The following is a 26,396-nucleotide window of genomic DNA, read 5'->3' as shown; positions in this document are numbered from 1 at the left end:
ATTGCAAAAAAATTTATTTTTTAGTATTAAATATAAGTATAAATATTTGTTATTGTTGTGTTAAATGATTCTTTCAAAGTAATACTTTATATCCTTAAATAAAAGCTTCTGTGTAATTAATTTATGTAGAAAAATATTTACATGCTATAAATCACTCTTTATCGGAATATTCTTGAGTCACCAAATTATAAAAATAGGAATCAGTATTTTCAATTAAAAGATTTGGCTCCTCGAATTCTATTATTTCTCCATTTTTCATTACTAAAACTCTAAAAATGTAAATATATTTTGTTAAAATAATAATATAAAACATATTTGATTGAAATCAGAATACTCACCTATCGCAATGCATAATGGTTTTTATTCTATGCGCAATTGTTATAACGGTAGTGCCTCTAAAAGAAGTCTTTATCGTAGATTGTATAAATTTGTCTGTTTCTTGATCAACATTAGCCGTCACCTCATCAATACAAACAATCTAAAAAGAAAAATCAAATTATATGCCTATATATAAAAGATGTTAAGTAATCTTGTTATACCTTAGCGTTATGCAAAATTGCGCGGACAAGACAAAATAATTGTCTCTGGCCAGCACTCAGATTGCATCCACTTTCTTCAAGATTGGCTCCTAATCCGCCTAAGCGAGCAACTAACGAATGAAGTTTACATTTTTCTAATGTTTTATATATTTGTAGATCAGGGTATTGCTCCAAAGGGTCTACATTTTCTCTAATTGTGCCCGTAAACAGAAATGGATTTTGTGGAATTATAGCCAATCGAGATCTTAAAGCGCTTAATAGCAACGACTTAATATTAACATTATCAATTAATATATCTCCAGAACTGATATCTATTAGTCGAAAAAGTGAAGTAAAAATTGAACTTTTTCCTGCTCCTGTACGACCAACCACACCAATTTTTTCAGCTGGTCTTGTTATAAACGAAATCCCTTTTAAGGATGGTAACAAATGATCTCTATATTTTAATTCAACGTCTTTGAATTCAATGACTCCTTGACTAGGCCAAGCATATGGTGGATTATCTCCGTCTATATTTTCGATAGTAATATTATCCAAATATTGCTTTAATCTTTCAACGGCTATCATTTCTCTTTCTGTTTCGGTAAACGCATTAACCACGCCTGTTAGAAGCCCAGTTATAGATAAGGTGTATGTAATGGCAAGGCCAATTAATCCAGGATCAGCTATATCATATTGGTGTTGTAAAACAGCCATGATGCTGATTCCTGCTAAAAGTATCACTCCAATAATTTGTAGTCTAAGTGATAACCATTGACTTACGGCCAACAAAGAAAACTGTGTCTTCTGACTAGTTTCAAGCAAAAGCTCGTTTTCATGTTTGAAACGCGATACGCTTCGGAAAGCTCTGACACTTGTAACTCCATTCAAAGTCTCGTTAAAATGGGCATATAACGGTGAAAGTGCATTACTAGACAATCTTTTTATCTCCCTTGATGTCAATCTAAAATTATTGAACAAATAAGCATTCTTTTGGATGTTAATTGATTTAAGTTAAAAAAAATTCATTACATATTACCTATAATGATTTTGCAACCAATGATATATTGGAATCAGTGGGGCTAAAATTAAAAATATCCATGGTAGCCCATACGATATAACAATTATAACAGCTAACAATCCAAAAAATTGAGCAAACAATATATTAATAATAAATGGAAGAGAGTCATCAGCAGTATAGGTGTCAGATGAAAATCGATTAATAATTCTACCAACGGATTGAATATCATAAAATGTTAATTTTGCTTTGATTACGACTTTTAGAAGCTGTTTATGCAGAACAGTTGCTGCCTGCAACCCTCCATATGCAAAAATAAATGCTCTTATCAACGTAAAGATAGAATTGATTGCAGCGAGAAATCCATAAATTATCAAAAAATAGTTGGAATCATTTTTTAGATAAGAGCTATAAATATCAAACAGCTTTCCTTCTCTTGTAATTGTAGAGTTTATCAGGGAGGTATCATTGATATGTGTAACCCAATAAGACAACCACAGATCCGTAATATTTTTAGAAATTTGCATTAAAACCATTGATAGAAATATTGATAAAATTAAATAATATCCTACAGCTTTGGCGTATTTTGTATAAACTCCAAGTTGAACTGTTCCTGTCTCAGAATGTTCTTCATCGTGTAAAGGCTTATTATGAAACTCATCGGTTTCTGTTAGTTGTTTTACTGGTTCCTTTACTCGTGTTAGATCCTTTTCATCATTCCCACAATCTGAGGCTAGCAGATAATCTTCCAAATTACTTATAACGTCATTTGGTTTTCCTTGCTTAAGTACTTTTCCATTTGACATCTCAATTGTCCAATCTGCATGGATAAGATATTGTACCTGATGTGTACAAAGTATTCGAGTTTTTCCTTTTAATAAATGTAGAATAGCATTATGAAAAACATGATATGCTACTTTTGCATCCAATGTTGCTAGCACATCATCCAATAAATAAATATCTTTATCAGCATATATAGCTCTTGCTAAAGAAATTCTTGTTTTTTGTCCACCGCTCAAAGTATTTCCAGCTTCTCCAACAAGTGTCAAATCTTTTTCTGGTAAACTATTAAAATCTTCAATAAGAGCACACGCTTGTAAAATAGTTCTAAAAAGAAACAAATTGTTTATTAATACTTTTGTAAGAAAATATATATTAATTTATAGATAAATTAAAATATACTCACTGATATCTATGAAAATCATAAGTTTTTCCAAATAAAATGTTGTCTCTAATAGTGCCACGCTGCAACCAAGGGTTTTGCTTCACGTATCCAAAACCCCTTATTGTATCACTCACTGCTATTATTCCTGAATGTTTAATAATTTCTCCTAAGATGCATTGCAAGAATAATGATTTACCACTACCAACTTGCCCCATTATTCCAATCAATTGACCCTGATAAAAAGTTTTTTTATAATAGCTGAAAACAAAAATGTAATCTTAATTTATAAAAATACCTTTTTTACACTGATGTTAATAAGATGTAACATAAAATCGCTACTGTTATTTAAAGATCTATTATCGGCAAAAGTGGAAGGTGCAACTATAATTTCTGAAGTATTCTGCTTTTCATCAACAGGAACTACACTGAGTATTGCATCTTTAAAAAAGATATCCACTCCTTCTGGAGGCTCCGAATAAAATGAAGAGATATCCATATCTGGTAACTATATTTATTCTGCTTTAGATTAAACAATTCAATGAGCATAAAACCATTGTAACTTACATCTAACATTTTTTGAATTCTTTTAATAGAAACCCAGGCTTCAGTAAGACCATTTAATACCCATGGGAAAGCATTAAGTGGACCAATCAGCATGTTTAATAAAGCCATACTTGTAAATACAGTCTTAGCATCCATTTCATGACCAAGAAGAACAAATGTGGAAAAAGTAAAAATTGATATTAATACAGGTGTTGTAGCCCAAAAATAAACACATAGTGCATCTAAATATTTCCTTCCTCGTAAGTATTTTAATTCCTTTTCACGTATTTCTAAAAATATGAATAAGATGAAAAGATAAATATTAGCATTGCTATATAAGTTGTGACATACTTAAAACATTTCTTAAAAAATGATCTTCCCAAACGTTTAATTTTATTACAGTTATGCCTCGCAATATTTCTCCCATCAATCTCACTCTTCTGTCTTTATACTCCATTAATTTTGTACTCAGTCTTCCAATTTTATTTGCAATTAGTTTGTTAATTGGTATTAATATAATTGTAAAAGCAACACCCGCAAGAAAGGAAATTCCTATTTGTTGATGAAGCAAATACAATGTAACTGCTAGCTGGAAAATAAAATTACCACCCATTTTTTAAACGAATAAGATATTTTATATTATTATTTGTTTGCAAATTGAATATATAAATGGATGAAGGTGTCATATCACAATTTGATTGATTTTAGTAAATTAGTATTAAAGCTCATTATGTAAAATATAAGGTCCGTCAGTTAAAAAAATCCAAAGCATAGTTGCAAAAGACACATAGCTCCATAAGTGTAAGAGATATTAAATTTTACATACAGTCACTTCTCGAAAAATCTTATTATTTGCATTCAAAATAACCTTTTGCAAAATTTTTATAAATATATTAGTTACAGAGTGTCATATTTACTTGCATCTTTATTATTTGATGCTGTAATTGGCAGATTCTATACAATGTGTTTGACTCAATTTGTCCTAGAGCATTAATGTAAAAATTGATTAATCTTCAGAATTATAAAAGATATCGATTTCCTGCATGAAATCTTTTTGTATATGAATAGAAAGTACTTTCAGATACATCCAATGAAAAGAATTGATTTCTTTGATATTTACAAACATGAATGAATTTTTAAATCCACAATCTGAGGTAAATTAAGTGAAATACCCTGTACACAATATGAGTGGTAGAGACATTGAGCATTTGAAAACTACCTGGAGACAACAAAAATGAATGAATTTTTTTAACTTACGTTTAAATTTATCTAGTTATCTAAAAATATATATATCATTTTTTTTTAAAAACTGACATGTCACATTTATTCACTTATTACTTCAATTATTACTTGAAACGGTATACTCCAAAATGTATGAAAACTTGGACAGCTGTTGATGATTCTTTCGTTATCAGTAGTCATAAAATTGACAATTTCTCCAAAATTTAGTTGTTGATTTAATTGTGTATTGGATGAGTATAAAATTTTTCTATACACCAAGGAAACAATGGTGGCACGAATTTTTAAACCTACAATGGACATCCAAAATGTAAAATGCGTACTGCAAAAGGCACCTGAAATACAAGTTGAATTTAACAATAGAACATTTTTGATACATTTAATATTAATTAAATTCTTACTTATCAAAGAACTTAAAATAATTAAAGCAGCATACAAATAGCCATTTAAAAGTGGTTCATTTTTATCTTTAATAAATCCAAGTAATTTATTTAAAACAATTGGACTCATAAATGAGGCACAATCTGCTATAAACTTTAATATTCCAACTGCATAAAATTGCCAGCCAAAACATTTATGGAGAAAATGGAGTAGTGATACATTTTTGGAGTAAAAAGTAACTTCATCTGAATTTCTAATAGCTGGCAATTGTGTTAAATAATCTTCTACTTTTTCACAGATGTTATTACAGCTAACAGACTCTGGTAAATCGAATAAGTCATCACAATGATGTAATTGTTTTTTTATCCCTTTTTCCATTAAAGATGACACCCAATGGAAGGATAATTTGGAGAAGGTAGTAACATTATCCATAGCAATTCCAAGGTAATTAGAGTCTTGCTCTTGTGAAAATTGTACATAAGAAGAGCTAGAAGATGGAAGTAACGCTGTACGCTCACCTATCTACAAAAAATTTAATTTATGAATCCAAATGATAGATATTACAATGTATAATAAATACCTCATTAAATCTCATGTGAGGACTGCCTACAGTAGTCATTCTGTTGTCAGGTATTAAGGTAAGAGTGTATATAAATAAAAGTATTACTACACTAATACTGAATCCAAGTGATAAATTTGGTAAAACGTCATCAATTGATTTATAATTAACATGACTCCTCAGTAGTAATATTGAAATAACAATTAATAAGAATATCAGTACTCTAATAATCAAAGGACCTCTTGGATTATAAATATTACCTTTTCTTAAGCACAAAATGAAGCAGACATGAACAAACCAAGCTAAACCTTCAATTCCTGCTACAAGATAATCAATAGGCTTAGCAGAACTTTGCTTGTCTTTTATCATAAATAATTTTATTTCATCTTTATATGTATAATTATGTCCAGCCATAGTAGTAGGCATCATAGTAGTTTTTATTGTGTTATCAAAAGGAAAAAGTAATCTTACAATATTAGATGAATAATTCAATCCATCTTTTAGTTTTTGTATTATGTTTTCATTTTCCAAAAATCCATCCAGATTACTTTTTGGTGTTGTAGTTAGTATACGAGGCATTATTATATTCTCTTTACTCAGTTCATTGCTTTTAGAAGGAAATTTAGTATTTGTAAGGATAATATATGCTCTTATAATGGGAAGTATTGCAAGGCAAATAGTTACAATAACTCTTAAATTTAATGCAGGATTTGAATTATTTTCACGAAAGACAGTTAAATTTCTTTTCCCACAATAATAAGAAGAAATTATTGCTAAAAGCGCTAAGACAGGCACCTACAACAAAAAATTAAATTAAAGACTAAACAAATATTTCCTTTATATATATATGTATATTGACTAGCATTAATGCTATCCATATTAGTATATTTTATTGCTTGATTGAAGGTAGGATTAGCAGAATGAAATTAATAGTCAAAGTACATCAATAAAGAAAGTATTTTAATATACCTGCAGACATAATTGTTGAAAACATATTCCAAGATCATGAGTCTTAGGATCCAAAGGCTTAATACCTTCTTCATAGCCACAAAATTCAGTCCAATTCCATCTCCAAGACTTCATATTATCTATAGAATTCTCCATAATAAATTTCTATTAGCTGAGACATCAAATTATGATTTAATATAATTTAATAATATATTGATAAATTTAAAAAAATAATGAAGTTTTTATCAAACAGAATATTTTGTGTTTTGATTTAAACTATATAATTAGCTATTCAATATTTTATCAAACTCCAAACTTCATTTTGTAATGAAGCAAAGCAGGTGAAGAACTCAAATTTTAAATGCTTAAAATAAATTTGAGGTTATAACTTATGACGAGCGGTGAATGATGATTGGTGGTAAACTGCAGTAAACTGTACATGTAACCGTATTGTCTTGCTTGCATGACATATGTACATACACTACAGTACTGTCAAAGTGTCAACACTACTCAATATTGTCATCATATTTATCATGTCATCATCATCCCTGTCATTTTTTACAAATCGGACAAATTTACGTTTATCCTTTGCTTAGTAAAAAAAATGGTTTTATTTTCAAAGATTTTGACGTTGGGGCGCTGCTGAGTGGATCTCATCTCATGGATTTGACGGATCTGACTTAACTCAGTGACAGCTGACTGCAACCAACTGCACTTCTGCAAATGACCATGTATGTACAATTGTACATATATACAAATGTACATGCTCAGTGTAACTGCATGATATTGAGTATTTGCAGTGTATGTATTTCTTACATTCTTACATTTTCACGTAAGCATACAAATATATCTACGCGTATCAGTGTAACGCACCCTATAATATATGGAACTGGACGCGAAAAGACCGAAAGTAGCGCCACTTTTAATATGTCTTTGTTGAACACTACGAAAAGGAAAGGATATATATTACAAATGCAAAAACTTTCATACATTTTATAAGATTTTTATTTACAATTTTTTATATTATTTTTTTATTAATCTCAATTCATCATCTCCAAAATATTCATTGATGGGCGTTTATTCCTACAAACAATTAATCTGTAAATCATAACTTTTCATAAAAATAAGTTTTTTAAAGAAAAAATTTAAACTGACCTCCAAAGCTCTCATATATATATCCAGCTCATCTTCTGATTCGTTATGATCTACATTATTTTCAAGCAAAACAGTTTCAGGAGATTCGGAGTCAAAATATTTGTCTTCCTCATCTTGTGTTCTCAAATCTATATTATCATATGCTTCATTATCATCTACAGTACTAAAGAATTATAATAATTAAATATATTAGTAATCAAACACAGAATATATATGTAAAAAATATTTAGTTTTTAATACCTATAATCAAAATCAATGTCAGAGCCATTTAAGAAACTTTGATACATATGTGTGACAAATTCTTTTCTGAGCAATTCTTTTTCACTGTTTGATATTATATGTCTGACTGTATGTGGTCTAATCACTTGATTTGAACTTTCGTCTCGATTGCCTAAATCTTCCCCCCACAATAATTTGGAATGTCTAACAAAAGTTTCTGATTCAGGCTCAGGCATGCTTTTGTTATTTGGACTATCACAATTACTGTCTTCCTCCTCCTCTTCTTCTAGAATATTATTTTCATTTTCTTTTTGAATTTCTTGATACTTCCTTATTTCATCATTTTCAATGCTTGTCATTAAAATGTCTAAAAAGGAGCTTTTACTTATATCAATATTTTCTATTGCTTGTTTTTCTTCTATTGTTAAATACTGGCCTATGAGATGGTCATACAGTAGTGGATTTCGTTTTCTCATCTCAGTCTCACTAAAATATTCTCTTTTCTCAATCAGTAATTTTAAGGCTGCATACCTTTTATTTTTTATATCAATTTGTCTTGTTGATTTATTGAAGCAGAAATGAGGAGGGACATTGCCAACATTGCTCATGGTGTATCAAGTCAACTCCAACTTCCAACAGTTCCAACTTCGAGGGGAACGTTTATAAACCTTATACATAAGTCAAATGTTTTTCCATGTCAGTCAGATATATTCCTGTGTAGTAAATGTAGCTGTTAGCGCAGTGTAGTGTGTATGTCATACCACCACTGATATAACTTTAATTATAATAATTTAGGTTAGTGGTATTTGTTTGGTATCGATGTTGATAAAATTTATAAATTTCTATGCGTAGAAATGTTAAATTTCTTTCTTTACAGCCAATAAGTGGAATGAAGGAGGGCACATATACTGTACTACAGGCTGCTGCAGGCACAGGCAGGCACACTTAATACACTCTACCAAGGTTGCCAAGTGTAGTACTTTCGGTACTACCGTAGTACCCAAAAGCGACATATCCTATAGCGTAGTACTATTTTGGGTACTACGCTATAGTCGCTGCTGATACTACTGGTCGGCGGAAATACGTCAGAGGGTAGAGACTGTAGAGGGACCGCAATATAGATATTTCTAATTACTAATTTCAAAATACATAATGCATGGTCCGTGAGCCAAGACAAATGTTAGTATATACATACCACAAGTTATAAAGTAATATAAAGAAATAAAGTGACAGTTTTAATCTTACTGACAGCTGATGTACTGATGGTATAAGTGAATAAATAAAGTGACGAAATTTGTAAAATGTACATAAAAATAATTTTTAAAAGTATATAAAGGACTGAACATTTTAGATAAGTATAACAATAAATTTTATAATATAAAATGTAAGATATAAATATTTTGTGGTACTTTGTGGGATTTTATTTCAGATTAAATTATAGTAATGTGTTTACTATGTCACTGTGCTGAGGATGGAGCTATGCAGATTTTCAAAATTAAAATAAAGGAATAGACTAAACATAATGTGGTTATTGTGTCATCGTTGAGATTCAAACTATGTTAATTGAGACGGATAATAAAATAAACGAGTGAAAAAACTGGGTAAATACAATAATAAATAAAGAAGCTGACAAATTAGATATATAATATAAAATGTAAGATATTTTATAGTTTTTTCTGGGATTTTATTTCAGATTAAATTATAGTAATGTGTTTACTATGTCACTACTGAGGATGGAGCTATGTGGATTGAACATTAAAATGAAAGGAATAGATTCACCATATTATGGTTACTGTGTCATCGCTGAGGATCAAACTGTGTTAATTGAGATGAATATTAAAATAAACAAGTCAACACATTGGGTAAATACGATACAAATAAAGAAGCTGACAGATTACATTTGTAATTTCAAATGTAAGATTTTATATAGTACTTTTTGGGATTTTGTTTCAGATTAAATTATTGTAAAGTGTTTACTATGTCAATGCTGAGAATGGAGCTATGTGGATTGAACATTAAAACAAAAGGAATAGATTCACCATAATGTTGTTTCTGTGTCATCGCTGATGAGGATCAAACTGTGTTAATTGAGACAGACATTAAAATAAATGAGTCAGCATTTTGGGTAAATACAATAATAAATAAAGAAAATGACAGAATAGATATATAATATAAAATGTAAGATGTTTTATAGTACTTTGTGGGATTTTGTTTCAGATTAAATTATAGTAATGTACGTGTGTTTACTGTATCACTGCTGAGGATGAAGCTATGTGGATCGAACATTAAAAAAAAAGAATAGGTTCACCATAATGTGGTTACTGTGTCATCGCTGAGGATCAAACTGTGATAATTGAGATGAATATTAAAATAAAGAAGCTGACAGATTAGATATATAATATAACATGTTAGATATTTTACAGTACTTTGTGGGATTTTATTTAAAGTTAATATATGTAAAATAAAATTTTTGTTTTCTTTTTACAATTGTATCTATATTAATTACTATATGTTGCAATCTCTTAAAATTAAGCCTCTGCTTTTATTAGCAAACTAATAGTTCCACACGGCAGTGATGCCAGAATCAAGCTTTTAGCAACAAAAATGAAGATAAACGCTAGCCAGCAGGAGTATAGAAAATTTAAAGGGAAGCGGTACAAACACAACTATGCCTGGAGAGCATAGGTGTGATTTGGACTTCAGGCAACATTGGCTTTAGAAGAAGAGCGACTACCGCTAACCGTGACATTTTTACGTGTTATCCGTGTGAAGTGGTGCTGCGTTTACCTAAAAACTCAAAGCAAATAAAAATGCTTTTCCTAAATTGATTTGTAATATTGATAAAATGGTCAAATGTAGCCATTAATTAATTAGATTTGGTAATAAATACAGAAAATGCGTTTTATTATAACAAATGAGTTGAGGTAAAATAAACTCAATGTTTTTATATTAATCTGTTAACAAATGCATTTTTTTATTTATTATTGAGTCCAATAAATTAATGGTTATTAAAAAAAAAATTCCTTGTAATGAAAAAAAAAATGAAAAAATTTTAAACTTCACCAAGACTCGAACACGAGCCCACCACATGACAAACGACAACCTTACCACCTGCGCTACAGCGCTCACTTGATTTACCAAGAGCAAAACAGCCTTTTAAAGACTGACTACAATTCTTTCACTAACTCGTCATAAACGATCAAGAATTAGCTGCAATAATAAATACATTTATCTCCACAGCATTATTGCACTAAATTTATTATGTTTTTAATTTGAAGCATACATTTTACATGAAGATACGATACTTTAAGGATGTTCATGCAATACTTTAAATACAAAACTATTCATATGCTGGTTTATCATAGTTATTCGACTACATATAACAAATATTATAATATTACTTAATTAATTTATGATAGTTGAGCATATGAATAGTTTTGTATATAGAGTACTGAATGGTTTTAAATTATCATATCTTCATGCAAAATGTATGCTTCAAATTAAAAACAATAAATTTAGTACAATAATGCTATGTAGATAAATGTATTTATTATTACAGCTAATTCTTAATCGTTTATGACGAGTTAGTGAAAGAATTGTAGTCAGTCTTTAAAAGCCTGTTTTGCTCTTGGTACATCAAGTGAGCGCTGTAGCGCAGGCGGTAAGGTTGCCGTTTATCATGCGGTGGGCTCGTGTTCGAGTCTTGGTGAAGATTAAAATTTTTTCATTTCTTTTTTCATTACAAGGAATTTTTTTTTTAATAACCATTAATTTATTGGACTCCATAATAAATAAAAAAATGCATTTATTAACAGATTAATATAAAAACATTGAGTTTATTTTACCTCAACTCATTTGTTATAATAAAACGCATTTTTTGTATTTATTACCAAATCTAATTTATTAATGGCTACATTTGACCATTTTATCAAAATTAAAAATCAATTTAGGAAAAGCATTTTTATTTTATTTATTCACTTATACCATAAGTACATCAGCTGTCAGATAGATCAAATATTTCTTTATTACACTTTATTTTTCCGTATACTAACATTTGTCTTCGTTCACGCCGTTCACGGTGACAGGCTGTGAATATAATATATATAATTTTTGATATATTACGTTCTGCATTTAAGATGGCTACTGACGTATTTCCGCTGGCAGTACACTTTGTGCAGTCTGCATTCCTTATATCAAAATTCACTTACTATAGAGCGTAGTACTATTCAAGATGGCGGACTTGGCAACCTTGCACTCTACAATACATACTGATACATATTACATACATCTTACATACATATATGTACATATACATACATACATATGTAGATATAGGATGAGGATCTCATGAGGATGCTAGCATACGTGAATACGGTGAATGTCGTTCGAAGTGTATTCTGTGTATTAGCGATTATTAGTTTATGAATGGATCATTATGGAACGCATCTTTCTTGCTCTTAATTGGATATGTTAATAAAGGAATGGCAGGTTCGTGTTTTAGGTAAGTCAATAATACTAATACATATATTTTATTTATCAAAAATTATTTATACGTATGCAACATTTTTTTTATTATATTTCCTACAAGTTTAAAGGTAATGAATATATTTTTGAGGTTATAATCTTTTGTTAATATAAATATTAATTTTGAATATGTATCTCTCGTATACTGTGTAATTATTTTTAAAAACATTATTCATTTAATAAAATAATTTTCAGGTTATATTAGAGTCTATAGAAGTCATAGTTTTCTGCCCCTTTTTGTCACAAGTACATTTATTATAATTTATCAATTTTTGTAACATTAATAATATTTTGAACAATTTACAAGTGAATATTTTATTAGATATACAATTTTTTATTCACAGTAATGTGGATGAATACGGGTTTGAGCGACCACAAAAATTCAATTATGAAACATATGAAGAATTTATGTCTGAGTATCTTAAAGTGCTTGCTAAACGAGCAAAAAAATGGGCTGAAATTGTTGGAAAAGGTAAATCATTGCAGCGGAGTATTACCATTAAGAGATATGTACGTAAAGGCATTCCTGGAGAGTATAGAGGATTGGTGAGTATTTTATTCGTTTAAATAATTTCATAATTTGATGGATATAGATTTTTTTGTTAATTTTAAAATAATATTTTATTTACCAAGGTGTGGCTCTCAGTGAGTGAAGGCGATAAGTTGAAAAGTGATTACCCAGATCTTTATGAAAGATTATTACAAGGCCCTCATAATGTAGAAATAGTTGATGTTATTAAAACTGATCTACCTCGGACATTTCCTGATAACATTTTCTTTAATAATACAGAAAATCAACAGCATCAGTTATATAATATTCTATTGGCTTTTGCTCATCAAAACAAGACGGTTGGATATTGTCAAGTATGATGTTGAATATTTATATTTTATTCATTATATAAATAAGAACAGTAGTTTAAAATTTAAAAACATTTTTAGGGTTTGAATTATATTGCTGGTTTATTATTATTAGTTACAAAGAATGAAGAAACTGCATTTTGGCTGCTTAAAGTATTGATAGAAAAAATTTTACCTGAGTATTATACTCCAACTATGGATGGATTACTTACAGATATAGATGTTCTTGCAGAATTAGTAAGGTAGAATATAAAATTTAAGATCCAGTTTCTTATATTATGTATAATTATGTTTTAATTTTACTTGATTTAGAATAAAAATGCCTGATGTATATCAGCATGTTATAAATTTAGGATTACCTTGGGCTGTTATTGCTACCAAATGGTTCATTTGTTTATTTGCAGAAGTCCTGCCTATCGAAGTAAGTACATATGCTAAAATATTAAAATATATAAAAAGAATAATATATTTTGTTATTAATAAAATTTCAAATCTTTTCTTCACTTTTCTTTATCAGACAGTTCTTAGAATATGGGACTGTTTATTTTACGAAGGCAATAAAATTATTTTTCGCGTAGCTTTAACACTTATAAAAAGAAATAAAGATAATCTTCTAGCCTGCGAAGATTTTGCCGCCCTAGCCGAATGTTTCAAACAAATTACTAAGGATAGCATAGTATTAAGGTGCCATGATTTTATGCAGGTATGAACATAATTGTTTTAGCATAATACTGAAAAGATATTATAAATGTTTGAAGCTAATAAATGAAATTTTTTATCAGAGTATTTTTAAAGTACCTGGCTCACTTCCAGGTGGTACAATAGCAAAGTTAAGATCTAAAGTAATGATACAACATATGAAAGAAAAAGAAGATAAATTACGACGATAGTAGATGTTATGTGATTTATTAATGGCCTAATATATTCTAGTCTATATCATGTTAATGCAATTTCTACTGAATGAATATATATTGAATATGTGGTTTCTACTGTTCAGTAGGCAGCATTGTTATGTAGTTTTAGGGTTATTTTGAAAGTTCATATATTTGTACTGAGCAGCTGTTTTTGTTCTGTGAAAGATTTGTAATTTTTCCTTTATCCTTATTTACCTTTTACAATATTTATATACAAAAATCTATTGCATGCATATGTTTTACATGTATTCATTGCCTTTTTAAACAACAGTATTAAAGGAACAAATGAGACAATGTTGCTTTTTATAAATTGCAATAATATAATTTTTTAATGATAAGTACATATGTAAAAAGTAATTTCATATTTCCTACAATAAATAGAATATCCCACAGTTCATTTTTCCAATAAATCCTTTGCTTCGTTAATTTTTGCTGCTATATATGGTGATCCTCCTCTATCAGGATGATTAGATGACATTACTTTTTTAAATTGTTCTTTTACTTTTGCTTTGTTTGCTGAAGGGGATACTCCTAAAATTAAGCTGGCTTCTCTTCTAGTCATATTTGCCTCAAAACCACCTTTATAGTACTTGCTATTAGCCAAAGACTGAAAAATTAAGATTTTATTTTAAGTAATAAAGATCTTAATAATATAGAAAACAATGAGTTATCAATTAAAATCTATACCTGAGAATCTAATTTTGGCATACTTTTTAAAGTTTCGGACATAGTTTTAGTCAAATTGGGCAACTGTTTAATTATGTATCGTCCAGCAACTCCTGCCACAGCAAGCCCTATGCCAGCTAATATAAGACTGCTCTAAAAATTTATCTTAATTAAAAAATTGCATTTTTTAAAATTGATTTATCATGTATAATACTATCAAGGTTAACCAAAATAATATTGGTGCAATGACGTTTTCTTAACTCAAAGTCCTACATGTAAAACAGTCCAGATTTTAGCTACAATAATATGTACATTTCCATAACTATAAGAGATATTAAAATGTTGCATAAGACTTTTGGAAAATATACTAATGTATTCAGAAAAGTTTTATGTTAAAACTTTGATAACTGTAATAGTTACAAAAATCCACGTTGTCTTGCATTCATACTCAATGGCATTTTCACTGGCGTAGGCTGTATAGGGTTCGTCACTTAAAACGGCCCAGACCATAAATAAAAAAAGACGTGTATATCCGTAACTATATAAAAGATATTAAATTATTGTATAAGACCGTTCCGAAGCTTTTTGATATTGGCATTTGGAATGCTTTTATACAAATTTGTAATATCTTTAACAGCTACGGAGGTAAACAAACATTTTCTTACGTGCAAGGTTTAGGGCACGATAAACGACAAGCCCTATATATTTATTTAAAATTAACTCTTCGTTAATAGATTTATGGTTTACATTCTTTTATCAACTTTGTTTATTTGAAGAAAAAAAATAGTTAAAGGAAACAATTCTTCGGAATAACCTCACTTTATTTTCCTCGAATAATATAATTATTACCTTTTCATAAAAAAATTGTAATGTTAGAATAAATTTATAAACTTTACCATCTTTAAAAGTCGATTCGATCGATTCAACCAATCTTTTTAACTGACATTTAATTCATTAACCATATATGTATAAATTAGATGCGTTGAGCCGTGAGCGTTCCACAGCTACGCAATTTTGTATTTTGGCGAACACATTTGTATCCGGTTTAACAATGGGTTTACATTAATAGACTATAGATGTACATGAATAGATATTTGTTGGATTTGTGCATGTGTATAGACTTAAAAACACGAGGCAACTCATCAGTCATCACTCAAGTACATAAATGCTTACTGCTTAGCTATAGCTAGTTCAAGCATAGACGCGCACAGCGCGTAATGCGCAATAAGAATCACACAGCAGACACTGCATGAAAGTTCAAGTTGCTGCGCTTATGGAATCTAGGATCTAGGTCTCATTTAATACTTTTATTAATACTATCTTTTTTTATTAAAAACCTATAAATATACATACAGTGTACCACTTAAAATAACTTAGCTTATGAATGAAAAAATTATATCTATCTTTGTAATTATGGGAAATATTAATATTTTAGAAACGCTTCAAAAGTCTTACATAAAAAACTAATATCTCTTATAGTTACGAAGGCAAGCAGGATTTTACATGTGGTCTAGGTCGTTTTTAGTGGTACACCCTATATATTCAAATGAAGAAAAAGTTAAAAAAAAAATACTTTTACAATTTTTTAGACCATAATTGCCTCACGCTCGAAGTAGTTGAAGTTAATAAAAACCTCAACAAACAGATCACAAGCTTATTAGCGATATAAATAATTATTCAACGGCTACATCCATATCGCAGAGCAGCTAAAGAAGTGTGAATTATCGGAATTACAAATTAAATGAAGAAAATAAATTTGCTTTTTAACTTAGTTGTAAATAAAAATAATAAATGACTCGATCAATCAATCATTAACATTAAAGGATTAAAAAAAAGCCCAAAAATGGAGGTTCGTCTTGCTCATAACAATAAAACTGATTATAATTTAATTATATATTGTGCTTCCAGAAGGTGAGAAGGTAGGTATTAGAACCTTTTATTGTGGAAATGTGGAGCTGTTTCTTAGTTTTGAAAGAAATTGAAGCTTTGATTGATGTAATAGTAATGTGTATGTGTAGTAGTGGTTGGATATACTGCAGAAATTGAAAACTAGAGAGTAGAGAGATTTATGAGGTTGAGTAAGGGAAGTTGTAACTTGTAAGAAAGAAGGGAAGTTTGAAAAGTTGAAGAAAAGATGAGCGCGAGAGAGATGGAATAGTGGAAAGCAGACGATTGGTTATTTGTGGAGGCTGCGCACGAATGGGGATGAAGATTTGCTATCACCCTGTAGCTTAGGTAACTGAGACCCCGCCCCACCTACATCATCCCCACATGCTTCGCTTCCTCGGCTCGAACTCTGGTTACTCTGGTAACTCGCATGTCTGCCATCTCGTTGGGTTAACAGAAGTGGAGGGGAAGGGGTCGCTCGGCTATTCTACTCTCTCAGCTCTGAGCTCAGCTCAGCTCAGCAGGTCTACTACTCTACTATCGCCAGGCAGACCAGGCAGAAAGCAGATTGCGGAATCACGTTAAAGAACGTTAAATATGGCGCTCTCGTAGTTGTTTACGCTAAGGACGAGAGCTTAATATTGGCAGAGATACAGTTATTAGTGCGGAAGAGAAAACTTTTAGCAGTCTGTTAGAATTGTGCCAGGTTCAAGTGCTCAATAAAAATCAAAAAACGGCAAATGGAGTTGGAAAGCGGTAATAAAACAATAGAGAAAATTGACATCGATAGTCTCTGCGATGCCGAGGCCGTTCAGGCGTCATCGGCTTCTTCTACCTCGATGCAAGTGTCGCCGCCTGTACGAACCACTCGTCCAATCACCTGTCTCAATGGCCACCATGTAAATAACAACTTTTCTCTTTTTCATCCTTTATCTAAACTATTATTCAATTTCCATTTGTCATCATTTATCCTAAATTTAATCTCAAACTCTAAATTTTCTTCTATCTCTTCATCAGAAAACCTATAATACTTTTATTTCGAAAATCTTCGTTTTCCCTTTTTATATCTACTTTATAACTTCCAACCAAAATTTTATAAAAATACATTACTTTTATTGAACTACTTTTCATCATTGCGCATTAATTTATTTTTAATTTTTACTTGTTTAAGTTTAAAAATTAACATTTCTTAATAGTCTTCTTTTAAATTTAATTGCTGAAATTTAAGAGTTTTCCAATTTATTTCAATTATTGTTAGGGTTTTATTAACTAAGTTTGATAAATTAAAATTTTCGCAGGTACACAAGGTGATTGGTAAAGGTATCAAGTTTGAGAGTGGTAGTGGTAGCGGGGAACAGGATAGTGTACAACCTGAAGATAGTACAGATGTAGGTACCAAAAAAAGAAAGACTCGTAGGGGTAAACCTAAACATCGGAAGTTAAAGCCATACTCAAAGCAGCACCTTACTTATCAACAACAGATGAAACGTAGAATCCTTGGTAGGCTAATTAAAGCTGGTAGACAACCACCAGCACCATATAATACTACGCAATTCCTTATGAATGATCACAGTGATTTACCCAATCTTGAACAGAAGCTTTCTGAAGCTTCTGATCTACCTCCAAATTTTCATAAACCTCAAGCACCACCTAGAACTCGAGATTCCAGTTTCAGCGTAGACTCGGATGAAGATTATTTTTATTCCTCCCCAGAAGATGAAGAAGAGTTTCTTACAAAGGAATTCTCTAGTGCATACGAGGACCTTCATGCAGAGAGACTGGGGACTCTAACAAAGTCAGAATTAATACAAGAATATATACAATTGGAAGCAAAAGTGGATCTATTAACAAAAAGATTAAGAGGAAAAAATCTACATCAGATGGAAGAACAAGAGTCTGATAGTAAAAGTGTTGCTACTACAGAAATAGAAATGGCAAAGAAGCTGAAAATATGTCAGCAGAGAATTGAAGATTTGACAAAACAGAATGAACAATTGCGAAGGGAAAATGATGCGCTAAGAACTGTCAGAAAAAATAGCCCTATATTCAGTATAGACAGTGAAAGCGATAGTGACAGTAGCTCCAGTGGCGAGGCTCATAGCTCTTGTAGCTGTCACCAATGCAGTACAGACTCTTCCTCTACCTATAAATCTTTCAAATAGAAAAAAGCTCATAGAAGTCAAAATTGTGCCCCTGGTACTGACAGGAGTAGTGACTGCTCAATCATGGCTCAGAATACCAGCCCAAAGTCCTCCAATGCATCCAGTAATCTTTCGAATGGCCATTCAGTTACTCTTGATGTTGATAGCCTTCCAGCTTAGGTACACATATTATCCACTCTCCATTTTTCCTCTCTTTCACTTTAGCAGGCCTCTCCCATTCTTAAATATTCGTTATAAATGTTAAACTTGTCTATTTCATTCTTTAATTTTAAAATTGTTGCATTTTATTGTATGCCAGTGGTTCTATTAGAAAGACCCTCTTCTATATTTGTAAATCATTTGATTATTATGGAATCAAAGAAATGTGGATGCACAACAGTCTTAGCTTATTTGTATGCATTTGATTGTTTTCTCGTGTTCCCTTCATTTATCATTGTTTCTCGATTTCACTCGAGTTCTGTAATATCAGAATACGAACTGATTCTTATTAATAAAAAAGACTACATTGTTGAATCTCTTTCATTTTCTTCTCTCTCTCTCTCTCTCTCTCTCTATCTCTATCTCTTTATATTTTGTTTTTCCATGCTTAATTATATATTTGTTTCATATATTTTAAAATGGAGTTAAACTATTTATTAATAAATGAAGGTTTGCCTTTAAGTCGAATTTGTCATTTATATAAAAATTAGATTATTGCTTTATTGATGCTGCTGCAGTTATGCATCCATTTTCTGATATATACTGCCAGTTTTCAATGATAATTATCATGTGTAAGAGGTCCGCAGACCATCAACTAACAAAAAATCCCATGTATATTTGAGCAATATGCTCAACTGTATATTGTAATAAAGTATTATATATAATATTATAAATACAAAATTGTGATGATTAATATAAGAAATGCGAAATTTTGTACAATTGTATAAATTTAGCTGATAAGATTAGATGTTAGTTTATGGTCTGAATGTACTAAATACATATATATGTGTATATATGTATACATATATATATATATATTTATATATAGTATGCACACAAACCATACTGTGCTTTGAATATTTGAATAAAACAAGTTTTTGTTTATTCTATATACCATTCTAAGTTTTTCAAATCAATCATCCTTTAAATAATATATACTACAAATTTTATGACTCGTTAGCTCATAGAAAAATTTTTCTTTTATACTACATATAATTTTATACACAAGATTTCCATTTGAACGCAGATTAGCGATTGTGATATTATACATACATGATATTTTGTATTGTTAAAATATTACATCTCATATGGATAAAGAGTTGTACAAAAGGCGTTTCAATTATATTGCGCAATGTTATATTGAGATTCAAAACATACCAAATAAATCACTGTTAAATCTGTGCCAAAGCTTTTCCTCAAGAAAATTTTTGTCTCATTTTAAGCCTTATGATAGATATTCCTTTAACTTTGAAAATTTAAATCCCGCTCCGAAATGCTAGTTACTTTTAAGGTTTACGAAGTTGTCGCTGAATTAATTTGATATTTTAATAATCACAAGAAATTCCCTATGATTTCAATTAAGATTTTTTAATATTTAAACGCATTGTTTACCAAATAAAATAAGTGAAAACATTGCAATTTTGTAATATTGAACAAATTAAAAGGTTAAATTTTATTTACGGTTGAAGATTAAGCTTTAATCTAAGTTTAATTGGTAGAATAGGTCCCGGCCCCACTGGCCCGGCTCCAATTCAAACCGCAGCCAGCTTCGTAGCGCGTGAAATTGAAAAACACGCAAAAATTTCCCTCGGCCAGCTGAGAGGTATTATTTAAGTTGCTTGAGATAAAATATTATGAAAGCAATGTCTCACCATTATGTAGTAATGGCACACAAGCCCACGGCTGTCACAGCTTGTGTCACTGGTAAGTGACAATTATCAGAAATCGAACATTAATGATATTGCATGCTCTTCGCTAATTTTTAACAATGCTTTCTTTATTCAGGCAATTTTACGTCTCCAACGGACTTAAATTTAATTTTGGCAAAAAATTTGAGACTAGAGATATACCTCGTTACGCCGGAAGGGCTGAGGCCCTTGAAAGAAGTTGGAATCTATGGAAAAATTGCTGTTGTAAAGTTTTTCAGACCGCCGGTAAGGTTATGCTCACCAGTCATATACTTAATGATTTTTATACCCTTTAGCAAGCTCAGTTGCTTACGCTAATATATTTCTTACTTTCTTTTATTTAGCACGAAAATAAGGATTTATTATTTTTATTAACAACACGGTATAATGCCATGATATTGGAATGTATTGGTGAAGGAGAGGACATTGATATCATAACAAAAGCACATGGAAATGTAGCTGATCGTATTGGAAAGGCTTCAGAGACTGGCATTAAAGCAGTAATTGATCCTAAAGCCCGAGTTATTGGTCTCAGACTTTATGATGGACTTTTCAAAATAATACCTTTAGATAAAGATAATCCAGAATTAAAAGCTTCTTCTATCCGCATGGATGAGCAACAAGTACAAGATGTTAATTTTCTTCACGGTTGTGCTAATCCTACTTTGATTTTGATTCATCAAGACATCAATGGAAGACATGTTAAAACACATGAAATTTCTTTAAGGGACAAAGAATTTGTTAAAATACCTTGGAGACAAGACAATGTAGAGCGTGAAGCTATGATGGTTATTCCTGTGCCGTCACCTATTTGTGGTGCTATTATAATTGGTCAGGAAAGTATTGTTTACCATGATGGTACAACCTATGTTGCAGTTGTACCACCAATCATTAAGCAAAGCACCATTACTTGTTATGCCAAGGTTGATAATCAGGGTCTCAGGTATTTGTTGGGAGACATGGCTGGTCATTTATTTATGTTGTTTTTAGAACAAGAGAAAAAACCAGATGGTACTCAAGTAGTAAAAGATTTGAAAGTAGAGTTGCTGGGAGAAGTTAGTATTCCAGAATGTATAACTTACTTGGACAATGGTGTGATATTTATTGGCAGCCGTTTGGGAGACTCTCAATTGATCAAGTTAATAACAAAAGCAGATGAAAATGGTTCATATTGTGTACCAATGGAAAGCTTTACGAATTTAGCTCCCATAGTAGATATGGCTGTAGTTGATCTGGAGAGGCAAGGTCAGGGACAGATGGTTACTTGTTCTGGAGCATTTAAGGAAGGCTCTTTAAGGATAATCAGAAATGGCATTGGAATTCAGGAACATGCCAGTATTGATTTACCAGGGATCAAAGGAATGTGGGCTTTGAAAGTAGGTGCTGGAAATTATGACAATACACTGGTGCTATCTTTTGTAGGCCAGACAAGAATCTTGACTCTGAATGGGGAGGAAGTAGAAGAAACCGATATACCAGGCTTTGTATCTGATGAACAAACCTTTCATACTGGTAATGTAACCAATGATCTGTTCATCCAAATCACACCAACTTCAGCTAGATTAATCTCAAATGAAACTAAAACAGTGGTATCTGAATGGGCGCCAGAGAATAAAAGAACCATTAGTGTAGTTGCCTGTAATGGCATACAAATTTTGTGTGCCACTGGAAATGACTTGTTCTATATGGAAATTGTGTCAGGTCAAATTGTATCTAAAGGTTTCACTACTTTACAGCACGAAGTAGCTTGCTTGGATATATCTTCATTGGAAGGAAACAGTGAAGCAAAAATCGTAGCAGTTGGTCTCTGGACAGACATATCTGTTCGAGTCTTAACACTACCCAGTTTGGAAGAAATTAACAAAGAACTTTTGGGTGGCGAAATCATACCAAGATCAATTTTGATGACCTGCTTTGAAGGAAATACTTATTTATTGTGCGCTCTCGGTGATGGCAGCATGTACTATTTCACTTTGCACAAAAAGAATGGTATACTGTCTGACAAGAAGAAGGTAACCTTAGGTACACAACCAACTGTGCTCAGAACATTCAGATCCTTGTCTACCACAAACGTCTTTGCATGCTCTGACAGACCCACTGTAATTTATTCCTCCAATCACAAACTGGTCTTCAGTAATGTCAATCTAAAAGAGGTGAACCATATGTGTTCACTGAATGCTGAATCTTATCCAGATAGTTTGGCTTTGGCAACCGACAGTACAGTAACTATAGGAACTATAGATGAGATTCAAAAATTACACATTCGTACAGTTCCCTTGGGAGAATCACCAAGGAAGATTGCCTATCAAGAAAGTTCACAGACCTTTGGAGTGATAACAATGCGTATAGACTTGCAGGAGAGTAGTGGTGCCAGTATAGTTCGGCAATCCGCATCCACACAGGCAGCTTCCACTTCTTCCAGTAGCCACATAGCTTCCTATAATAAACCAACTGGTCATATAGCGAGCGAGATAGGTCAAGAAATAGAAGTGCACAATCTTCTCATAATAGATCAACACACTTTCGAGGTTCTTCATGCCCATACCTTGATGCCATCAGAATATGCTATGTCCTTGATCTCCGCCAGACTAGGAGAAGATCGCACTTATTATTTTATCGTAGGCACAGCTATAATTAATCCTGACGAAACTGAGCCTAAAATGGGTCGGATATTATTGTACCATTGGAACGATGGTAAACTGACCCAAGTCGCAGAAAAGGAAATCAAAGGTGCTTGCTATTCCCTTGTTGAATTTGGTGGCAAACTTTTAGCTAGTATAAATAGTACTGTCCGATTATTCGAATGGACCGCAGAGAAAGAACTCAGGCTAGAGTGTAGCCACTTCAATTATATCATTGCTTTATACTTGAAAAATAAAGGGGATTTTGTACTCGTTGGTGATCTCATGAGATCCTTGACTTTATTGCAATATAAAACTATGGAAGGTAGCTTCGAAGAAATCGCTAGGGACTTCAATCCCAATTGGATGACTGCTATTGAGATCATAGACGATGATACATTCTTAGGAGCTGAAAATTGTTGCAATCTCTTTGTTTGTCAAAAAGATTGGTATGGCCACTTTGTTTCCCTTATTTCATTGATATAGCTAGAGTGAGATGTTTTAACCGACCTTTGTCGACTGTTCTTTAGCTCAGCGGCTTCGGAAGATGAGAGACAGCAAATGAGAGAAGTGGGCCTGTTCCATTTGGGCGACATGGTTAACGTCTTCCGACATGGATCTTTGGTAATGCGACACCTGGGTGAATCTAGTACCCCTACCCAAGGCTGTATACTTTTTGGTACCGTTAGTGGTGCCATAGGACTCGTCACTCAAATTCCACCATTTTTCTATGAGTTCCTTCGTCAGCTGGAGGAAGCTCTTACTTCCGTTATAAAGAGCGTTGGGAAAATCGAACATAGTTTCTGGAGAAGCTTTAATACAGAATTCTCAGGCCTGAAGTCAGATCAGAGCGAGGGTTTCATCGACGGAGATCTCATCGAGAGCTTTTTGGATCTAAGTCATGAAAAAATGGCGGAAGTAGCTATGGGATTAATGGTGAATATTTTCCCTGATTTTCTAACACATCTTTTTCTTCTGTATCAATTTTTATTTTTCGATATTTATTTTAATATATAATCCTTATTGTAGATTGACGATGGTAGTGGTATGAAGAAAGAAGCGACTGTGGATGATCTTGTGAAGATAGTGGAAGATCTTACAAGGATACACTAAACATTTGGCTTGATCGATGCGTTCAGGCATTAACTTATATTTTGCGAAAAATAACTTTACATAATTATAAGTAAAAGGAGATAAAATTCTGTATGAGATGCGGAACGATAGGATTTACCATTGTCCGTGAGCCACGTGTATAATCTTTCCCTGCAGAATTTTGAAAAGAATGTTAAAGTTTTTGCATAAATTCTTTATTTTGACAAAAATCTCGACTGCAGTAACTAGCAAAAACAAAAATCGTTATAAGAAAATAATCGGAGAGAGAGAGAGAGAAAGAGAGACAGAGAGAGAGAGAGAGAGAGAGAGAGAGAGAGAGGTGAGGTGAGGTGTACAAATAAAGTTTATCTTTTATGTATTGCATGAATCATCTTTAGAGGAAACAATAATCTGTTATTGAAGCTGACACATTTATGATTTGTATTTTATTACTGGAAAATCAAGTGAATTTTTTAATTATAAAAAGGCAAGAGAGCATTACCCTACTCTTTATTGTCACTTTTTCCTTTTCTATGTTAAAGCGTGATAATGTAATGTAAGCGATAATTATCCTAAAGTGTAAATTAAAAAATTGGATTAATATTTTTCATACTTGAATCAATGAAAATACACTATTGTAAAAATATATTTACAGGAGAAAATTTTGAATTGAAACACAACGAAAGATTTATAAAAGGAGATCTCGATTTGGAAACATATTCTATGTATTCAGTTATTTCTTACTAATCTTTTTGCCTTTTTAATGCACAAAAATCGTCTCTAAAATGTTACCTGTATTAGCTTTATATATTTGTAAGATTATATACTAATAAAAAGAGTCGTTCAATTAGAAGAAATTATGTCATTCGTAGGAAGGAGTAAGGAAAAATTGAATTTTTATCTCTTAAAGTTACTGTTTTAAGCTTCATTGTACCTTTTATGTCAAGATCGAGAAATCGAAAATGTTGGGTTACCTGTTCAGTCGTTCTACTGGGTTAAAGTGTAATAGTAATTTCCGCTTACATTATACTTTTTAAGGATAATTATATAAATTAAATAAATAAAAGACAGGATAATTATTAAGAAGAATTAGAAGATTATATATTCAATTTTTATTTTTGTTTTGTAACGTGATTTTTATAACGTCAGGATCGAAAAGCCAATTTCTCAATTCCTCAACTCCTAATCCGGTCATTCCACTAGTCTCGATTACCGTGATCTTTTGTGTTACTTCTTGTTTCAAGCGAGCAAAGTGTAGCATTAACAGCGCTTCGTTTCTCATTTGACGATAAGACAAATCCATTTTATTTAATACGAGCGCTACTTTTATGTTGCGTAGCCTTGGTTCGACTAGAATGGAATACAACAATACTCCAGCTGCGCTTATTTGACATAGATTGCTGGTATCCAATACATAAATAATCTTATAAACCTAACATAAAAAGTATTATTGTTTAAAGTTTAAACCTCTCTTCATCTAACTTTTAATTACTATGATTATCTTAAATACACCTTATCAAAATAATGTTTCCATATGGGCGCCATGCTACCGCCTATTTCTCTTATCACCATATCAAATTGTTCACTGCTACTTTTTACCGTGAATAAATTTATTCCATTAGTCGTAACAGTATGTGTAGCTTCATCAATTTCATCCCCTTGAAGCCGCTTCATCAATAAACTCTTACCTGATTTGGCAGGTCCTATACAGAGACACATATCAATGATATTATCTCTTAACTGTTCAGATTAAATCATTTCATTTTCTCGATACACCTAAGCTTATTTATTAAACTGCTTAAATCTCTAGTTCGTTTTAAAATTCTGCAAAGTAGTGATTCATTCGTGCCACTACTTGATTCCGACTACTAATATTGATCCAACACTTTCGTATCCTAGTGATTGCAATTAAATATCTTTCATTTTAATACGCGAGAAGTATCCAACGCTTTCATGAGTACCAATTTAAATTATATTAGAGAAAAAAATTCTTTTTGTACTAGACAATTATTTTTTTATTTTAGTCTTACATTGGCCGATT

At 31.4% G+C, this 26,396-nt stretch overlaps 7 protein-coding genes and 1 long non-coding RNA gene across 13 annotated transcripts; 4 read left to right on the top strand and 4 right to left on the bottom strand.

The window, feature by feature from the left end:
• Positions 1-13: 13 nt before the first annotated feature.
• Positions 14-7,314, bottom strand: LOC136783422 (ATP-binding cassette sub-family C member 10). Of its 2 annotated transcripts, none has more exons than XM_066743574.1 (12): positions 6,393-7,314; positions 5,445-6,218; positions 4,885-5,386; positions 4,583-4,818; positions 3,596-3,833; positions 3,266-3,534; positions 2,997-3,206; positions 2,723-2,934; positions 1,558-2,643; positions 540-1,482; positions 339-478; positions 14-269 (listed from the first exon to the last, which is right to left on the bottom strand). In XM_066743574.1, exons 1-12 carry the CDS (start codon positions 6,525-6,527, stop codon positions 152-154), a joined length of 4,863 nt encoding a protein of 1,620 aa, XP_066599671.1. In that variant the 5' UTR covers positions 6,528-7,314; the 3' UTR covers positions 14-151. The 2 variants fall into 2 exon arrangements, with proteins under 2 accessions (XP_066599671.1, XP_066599672.1); XM_066743575.1 differs by having other exon boundaries at positions 4,595-4,818.
• A 38-nt stretch (positions 7,315-7,352) lies between these two features.
• LOC136783432 (coiled-coil domain-containing protein 97) lies at positions 7,353-8,711 on the bottom strand. Its single transcript, XM_066743592.1, has 3 exons — positions 7,767-8,711; positions 7,527-7,689; positions 7,353-7,454 (listed from the first exon to the last, which is right to left on the bottom strand). Exons 1-3 carry the CDS (start codon positions 8,351-8,353, stop codon positions 7,449-7,451), a joined length of 756 nt encoding a protein of 251 aa, XP_066599689.1. The 5' UTR covers positions 8,354-8,711; the 3' UTR covers positions 7,353-7,448.
• A 776-nt stretch (positions 8,712-9,487) lies between these two features.
• LOC136783473 (uncharacterized) lies at positions 9,488-10,172 on the top strand. Its single transcript, XR_010824270.1, has 3 exons — positions 9,488-9,607; positions 9,699-9,870; positions 9,963-10,172. It is a non-coding gene; the product is annotated as an uncharacterized lncRNA (long non-coding RNA).
• A 1,946-nt stretch (positions 10,173-12,118) lies between these two features.
• Positions 12,119-14,335, top strand: LOC136783428 (growth hormone-regulated TBC protein 1). 5 transcript variants are annotated; one of them, XM_066743584.1, is made up of 8 exons: positions 12,198-12,246; positions 12,465-12,515; positions 12,592-12,815; positions 12,903-13,133; positions 13,209-13,369; positions 13,440-13,548; positions 13,645-13,830; positions 13,910-14,335. In XM_066743584.1, the coding sequence occupies exons 1-8, from the start codon at positions 12,213-12,215 to the stop codon at positions 14,015-14,017; spliced, it is 1,104 nt and encodes a 367-aa protein (XP_066599681.1). In that variant the 5' UTR covers positions 12,198-12,212; the 3' UTR covers positions 14,018-14,335. The 5 variants fall into 5 exon arrangements, with proteins under 5 accessions (XP_066599682.1, XP_066599680.1, XP_066599683.1 ...); XM_066743585.1 differs by lacking the exon at positions 12,465-12,515 and having other exon boundaries at positions 12,119-12,246; positions 12,614-12,815; XM_066743586.1 differs by having other exon boundaries at positions 12,170-12,246; positions 12,614-12,815; positions 13,440-13,830.
• On the bottom strand, positions 14,075-15,744 carry LOC136783434 (mitochondrial import inner membrane translocase subunit TIM14). The gene is made up of 3 exons (XM_066743594.1): positions 15,604-15,744; positions 14,729-14,860; positions 14,075-14,648 (listed from the first exon to the last, which is right to left on the bottom strand). The coding sequence occupies exons 1-3, from the start codon at positions 15,604-15,606 to the stop codon at positions 14,436-14,438; spliced, it is 348 nt and encodes a 115-aa protein (XP_066599691.1). The 5' UTR covers positions 15,607-15,744; the 3' UTR covers positions 14,075-14,435.
• Positions 15,745-15,877: 133 nt separating this feature from the next.
• Hexim (Hexamethylene bisacetamide inducible) lies at positions 15,878-19,846 on the top strand. Its single transcript, XM_066743588.1, has 3 exons — positions 15,878-15,998; positions 16,297-17,493; positions 17,893-19,846. Exons 2-3 carry the CDS (start codon positions 17,335-17,337, stop codon positions 18,754-18,756), a joined length of 1,023 nt encoding a protein of 340 aa, XP_066599685.1. The 5' UTR covers positions 15,878-15,998; positions 16,297-17,334; the 3' UTR covers positions 18,757-19,846.
• A 676-nt stretch (positions 19,847-20,522) lies between these two features.
• On the top strand, positions 20,523-24,430 carry pic (DNA damage-binding protein pic). Its single transcript, XM_066743667.1, has 5 exons — positions 20,523-20,658; positions 20,740-20,888; positions 20,987-23,712; positions 23,794-24,199; positions 24,293-24,430. The coding sequence occupies exons 1-5, from the start codon at positions 20,589-20,591 to the stop codon at positions 24,374-24,376; spliced, it is 3,435 nt and encodes a 1,144-aa protein (XP_066599764.1). The 5' UTR covers positions 20,523-20,588; the 3' UTR covers positions 24,377-24,430.
• On the bottom strand, positions 24,314-26,356 carry LOC136783477 (ADP-ribosylation factor-like protein 16). The gene is made up of 2 exons (XM_066743669.1): positions 25,868-26,356; positions 24,314-25,787 (listed from the first exon to the last, which is right to left on the bottom strand). The coding sequence occupies exons 1-2, from the start codon at positions 26,072-26,074 to the stop codon at positions 25,461-25,463; spliced, it is 534 nt and encodes a 177-aa protein (XP_066599766.1). The 5' UTR covers positions 26,075-26,356; the 3' UTR covers positions 24,314-25,460.
• Positions 26,357-26,396: the final 40 nt, after the last annotated feature.

The sequence above is a fragment of the Prorops nasuta genome, unplaced genomic scaffold (genome assembly GCF_024137725.1).
Source record: "Prorops nasuta isolate Cenicafe-Biocafe unplaced genomic scaffold, Cenicafe_Pnas_1.2 PNAS00033, whole genome shotgun sequence".
NCBI lineage: Eukaryota > Metazoa > Arthropoda > Insecta > Hymenoptera > Bethylidae > Prorops > Prorops nasuta.
This window is presented reverse-complemented; position numbering and strand designations above follow the sequence as displayed.

What these genes read in the sequence shown, in the direction of transcription:
- LOC136783422 (XM_066743574.1), bottom strand. Translation starts at nt 6,527, where the DNA reads ATGGAGAATTCTATAGATAATATGAAGTCTTGGAGATGGAATTGGACT. An exon ending in TTAACATCAGTGTAAAAAAG is followed by an intron (nt 2,935 to 2,996) that starts GTATTTTTATAA and finishes ACTTTTTATCAG; the next exon opens with GGTCAATTGATTGGAATAAT. An exon ending in ACCATTATGCATTGCGATAG is followed by an intron (nt 270 to 338) that starts GTGAGTATTCTG and finishes TTACATTTTTAG; the next exon opens with AGTTTTAGTAATGAAAAATG.
- LOC136783432 (XM_066743592.1), bottom strand. Translation starts at nt 8,353, where the DNA reads ATGAGCAATGTTGGCAATGTCCCTCCTCATTTCTGCTTCAATAAATCA. An exon ending in GACATTGATTTTGATTATAG is followed by an intron (nt 7,690 to 7,766) that starts GTATTAAAAACT and finishes ATAATTCTTTAG; the next exon opens with TACTGTAGATGATAATGAAG.
- LOC136783428 (XM_066743582.1), top strand. Translation starts at nt 12,213, where the DNA reads ATGTTAATAAAGGAATGGCAGGTTCGTGTTTTAG. An exon ending in ATGGCAGGTTCGTGTTTTAG is followed by an intron (nt 12,247 to 12,464) that starts GTAAGTCAATAA and finishes AATAATTTTCAG; the next exon opens with GTTATATTAGAGTCTATAGA. An exon ending in GTTCTTGCAGAATTAGTAAG is followed by an intron (nt 13,370 to 13,439) that starts GTAGAATATAAA and finishes TACTTGATTTAG; the next exon opens with AATAAAAATGCCTGATGTAT.
- LOC136783434 (XM_066743594.1), bottom strand. An exon ending in TGCCAAAATTAGATTCTCAG is followed by an intron (nt 14,649 to 14,728) that starts GTATAGATTTTA and finishes TTAATTTTTCAG; the next exon opens with TCTTTGGCTAATAGCAAGTA.
- Hexim (XM_066743588.1), top strand. Translation starts at nt 17,335, where the DNA reads ATGGAGTTGGAAAGCGGTAATAAAACAATAGAGAAAATTGACATCGAT. An exon ending in CCTGTCTCAATGGCCACCAT is followed by an intron (nt 17,494 to 17,892) that starts GTAAATAACAAC and finishes AAATTTTCGCAG; the next exon opens with GTACACAAGGTGATTGGTAA.
- pic (XM_066743667.1), top strand. Translation starts at nt 20,589, where the DNA reads ATGAAAGCAATGTCTCACCATTATGTAGTAATGGCACACAAGCCCACG. An exon ending in TTTGTTTGTCAAAAAGATTG is followed by an intron (nt 23,713 to 23,793) that starts GTATGGCCACTT and finishes ACTGTTCTTTAG; the next exon opens with CTCAGCGGCTTCGGAAGATG. An exon ending in AAGTAGCTATGGGATTAATG is followed by an intron (nt 24,200 to 24,292) that starts GTGAATATTTTC and finishes TCCTTATTGTAG; the next exon opens with ATTGACGATGGTAGTGGTAT.
- LOC136783477 (XM_066743669.1), bottom strand. Translation starts at nt 26,074, where the DNA reads ATGTGTCTCTGTATAGGACCTGCCAAATCAGGTAAGAGTTTATTGATG. An exon ending in GGAAACATTATTTTGATAAG is followed by an intron (nt 25,788 to 25,867) that starts GTGTATTTAAGA and finishes TTTTTATGTTAG; the next exon opens with GTTTATAAGATTATTTATGT.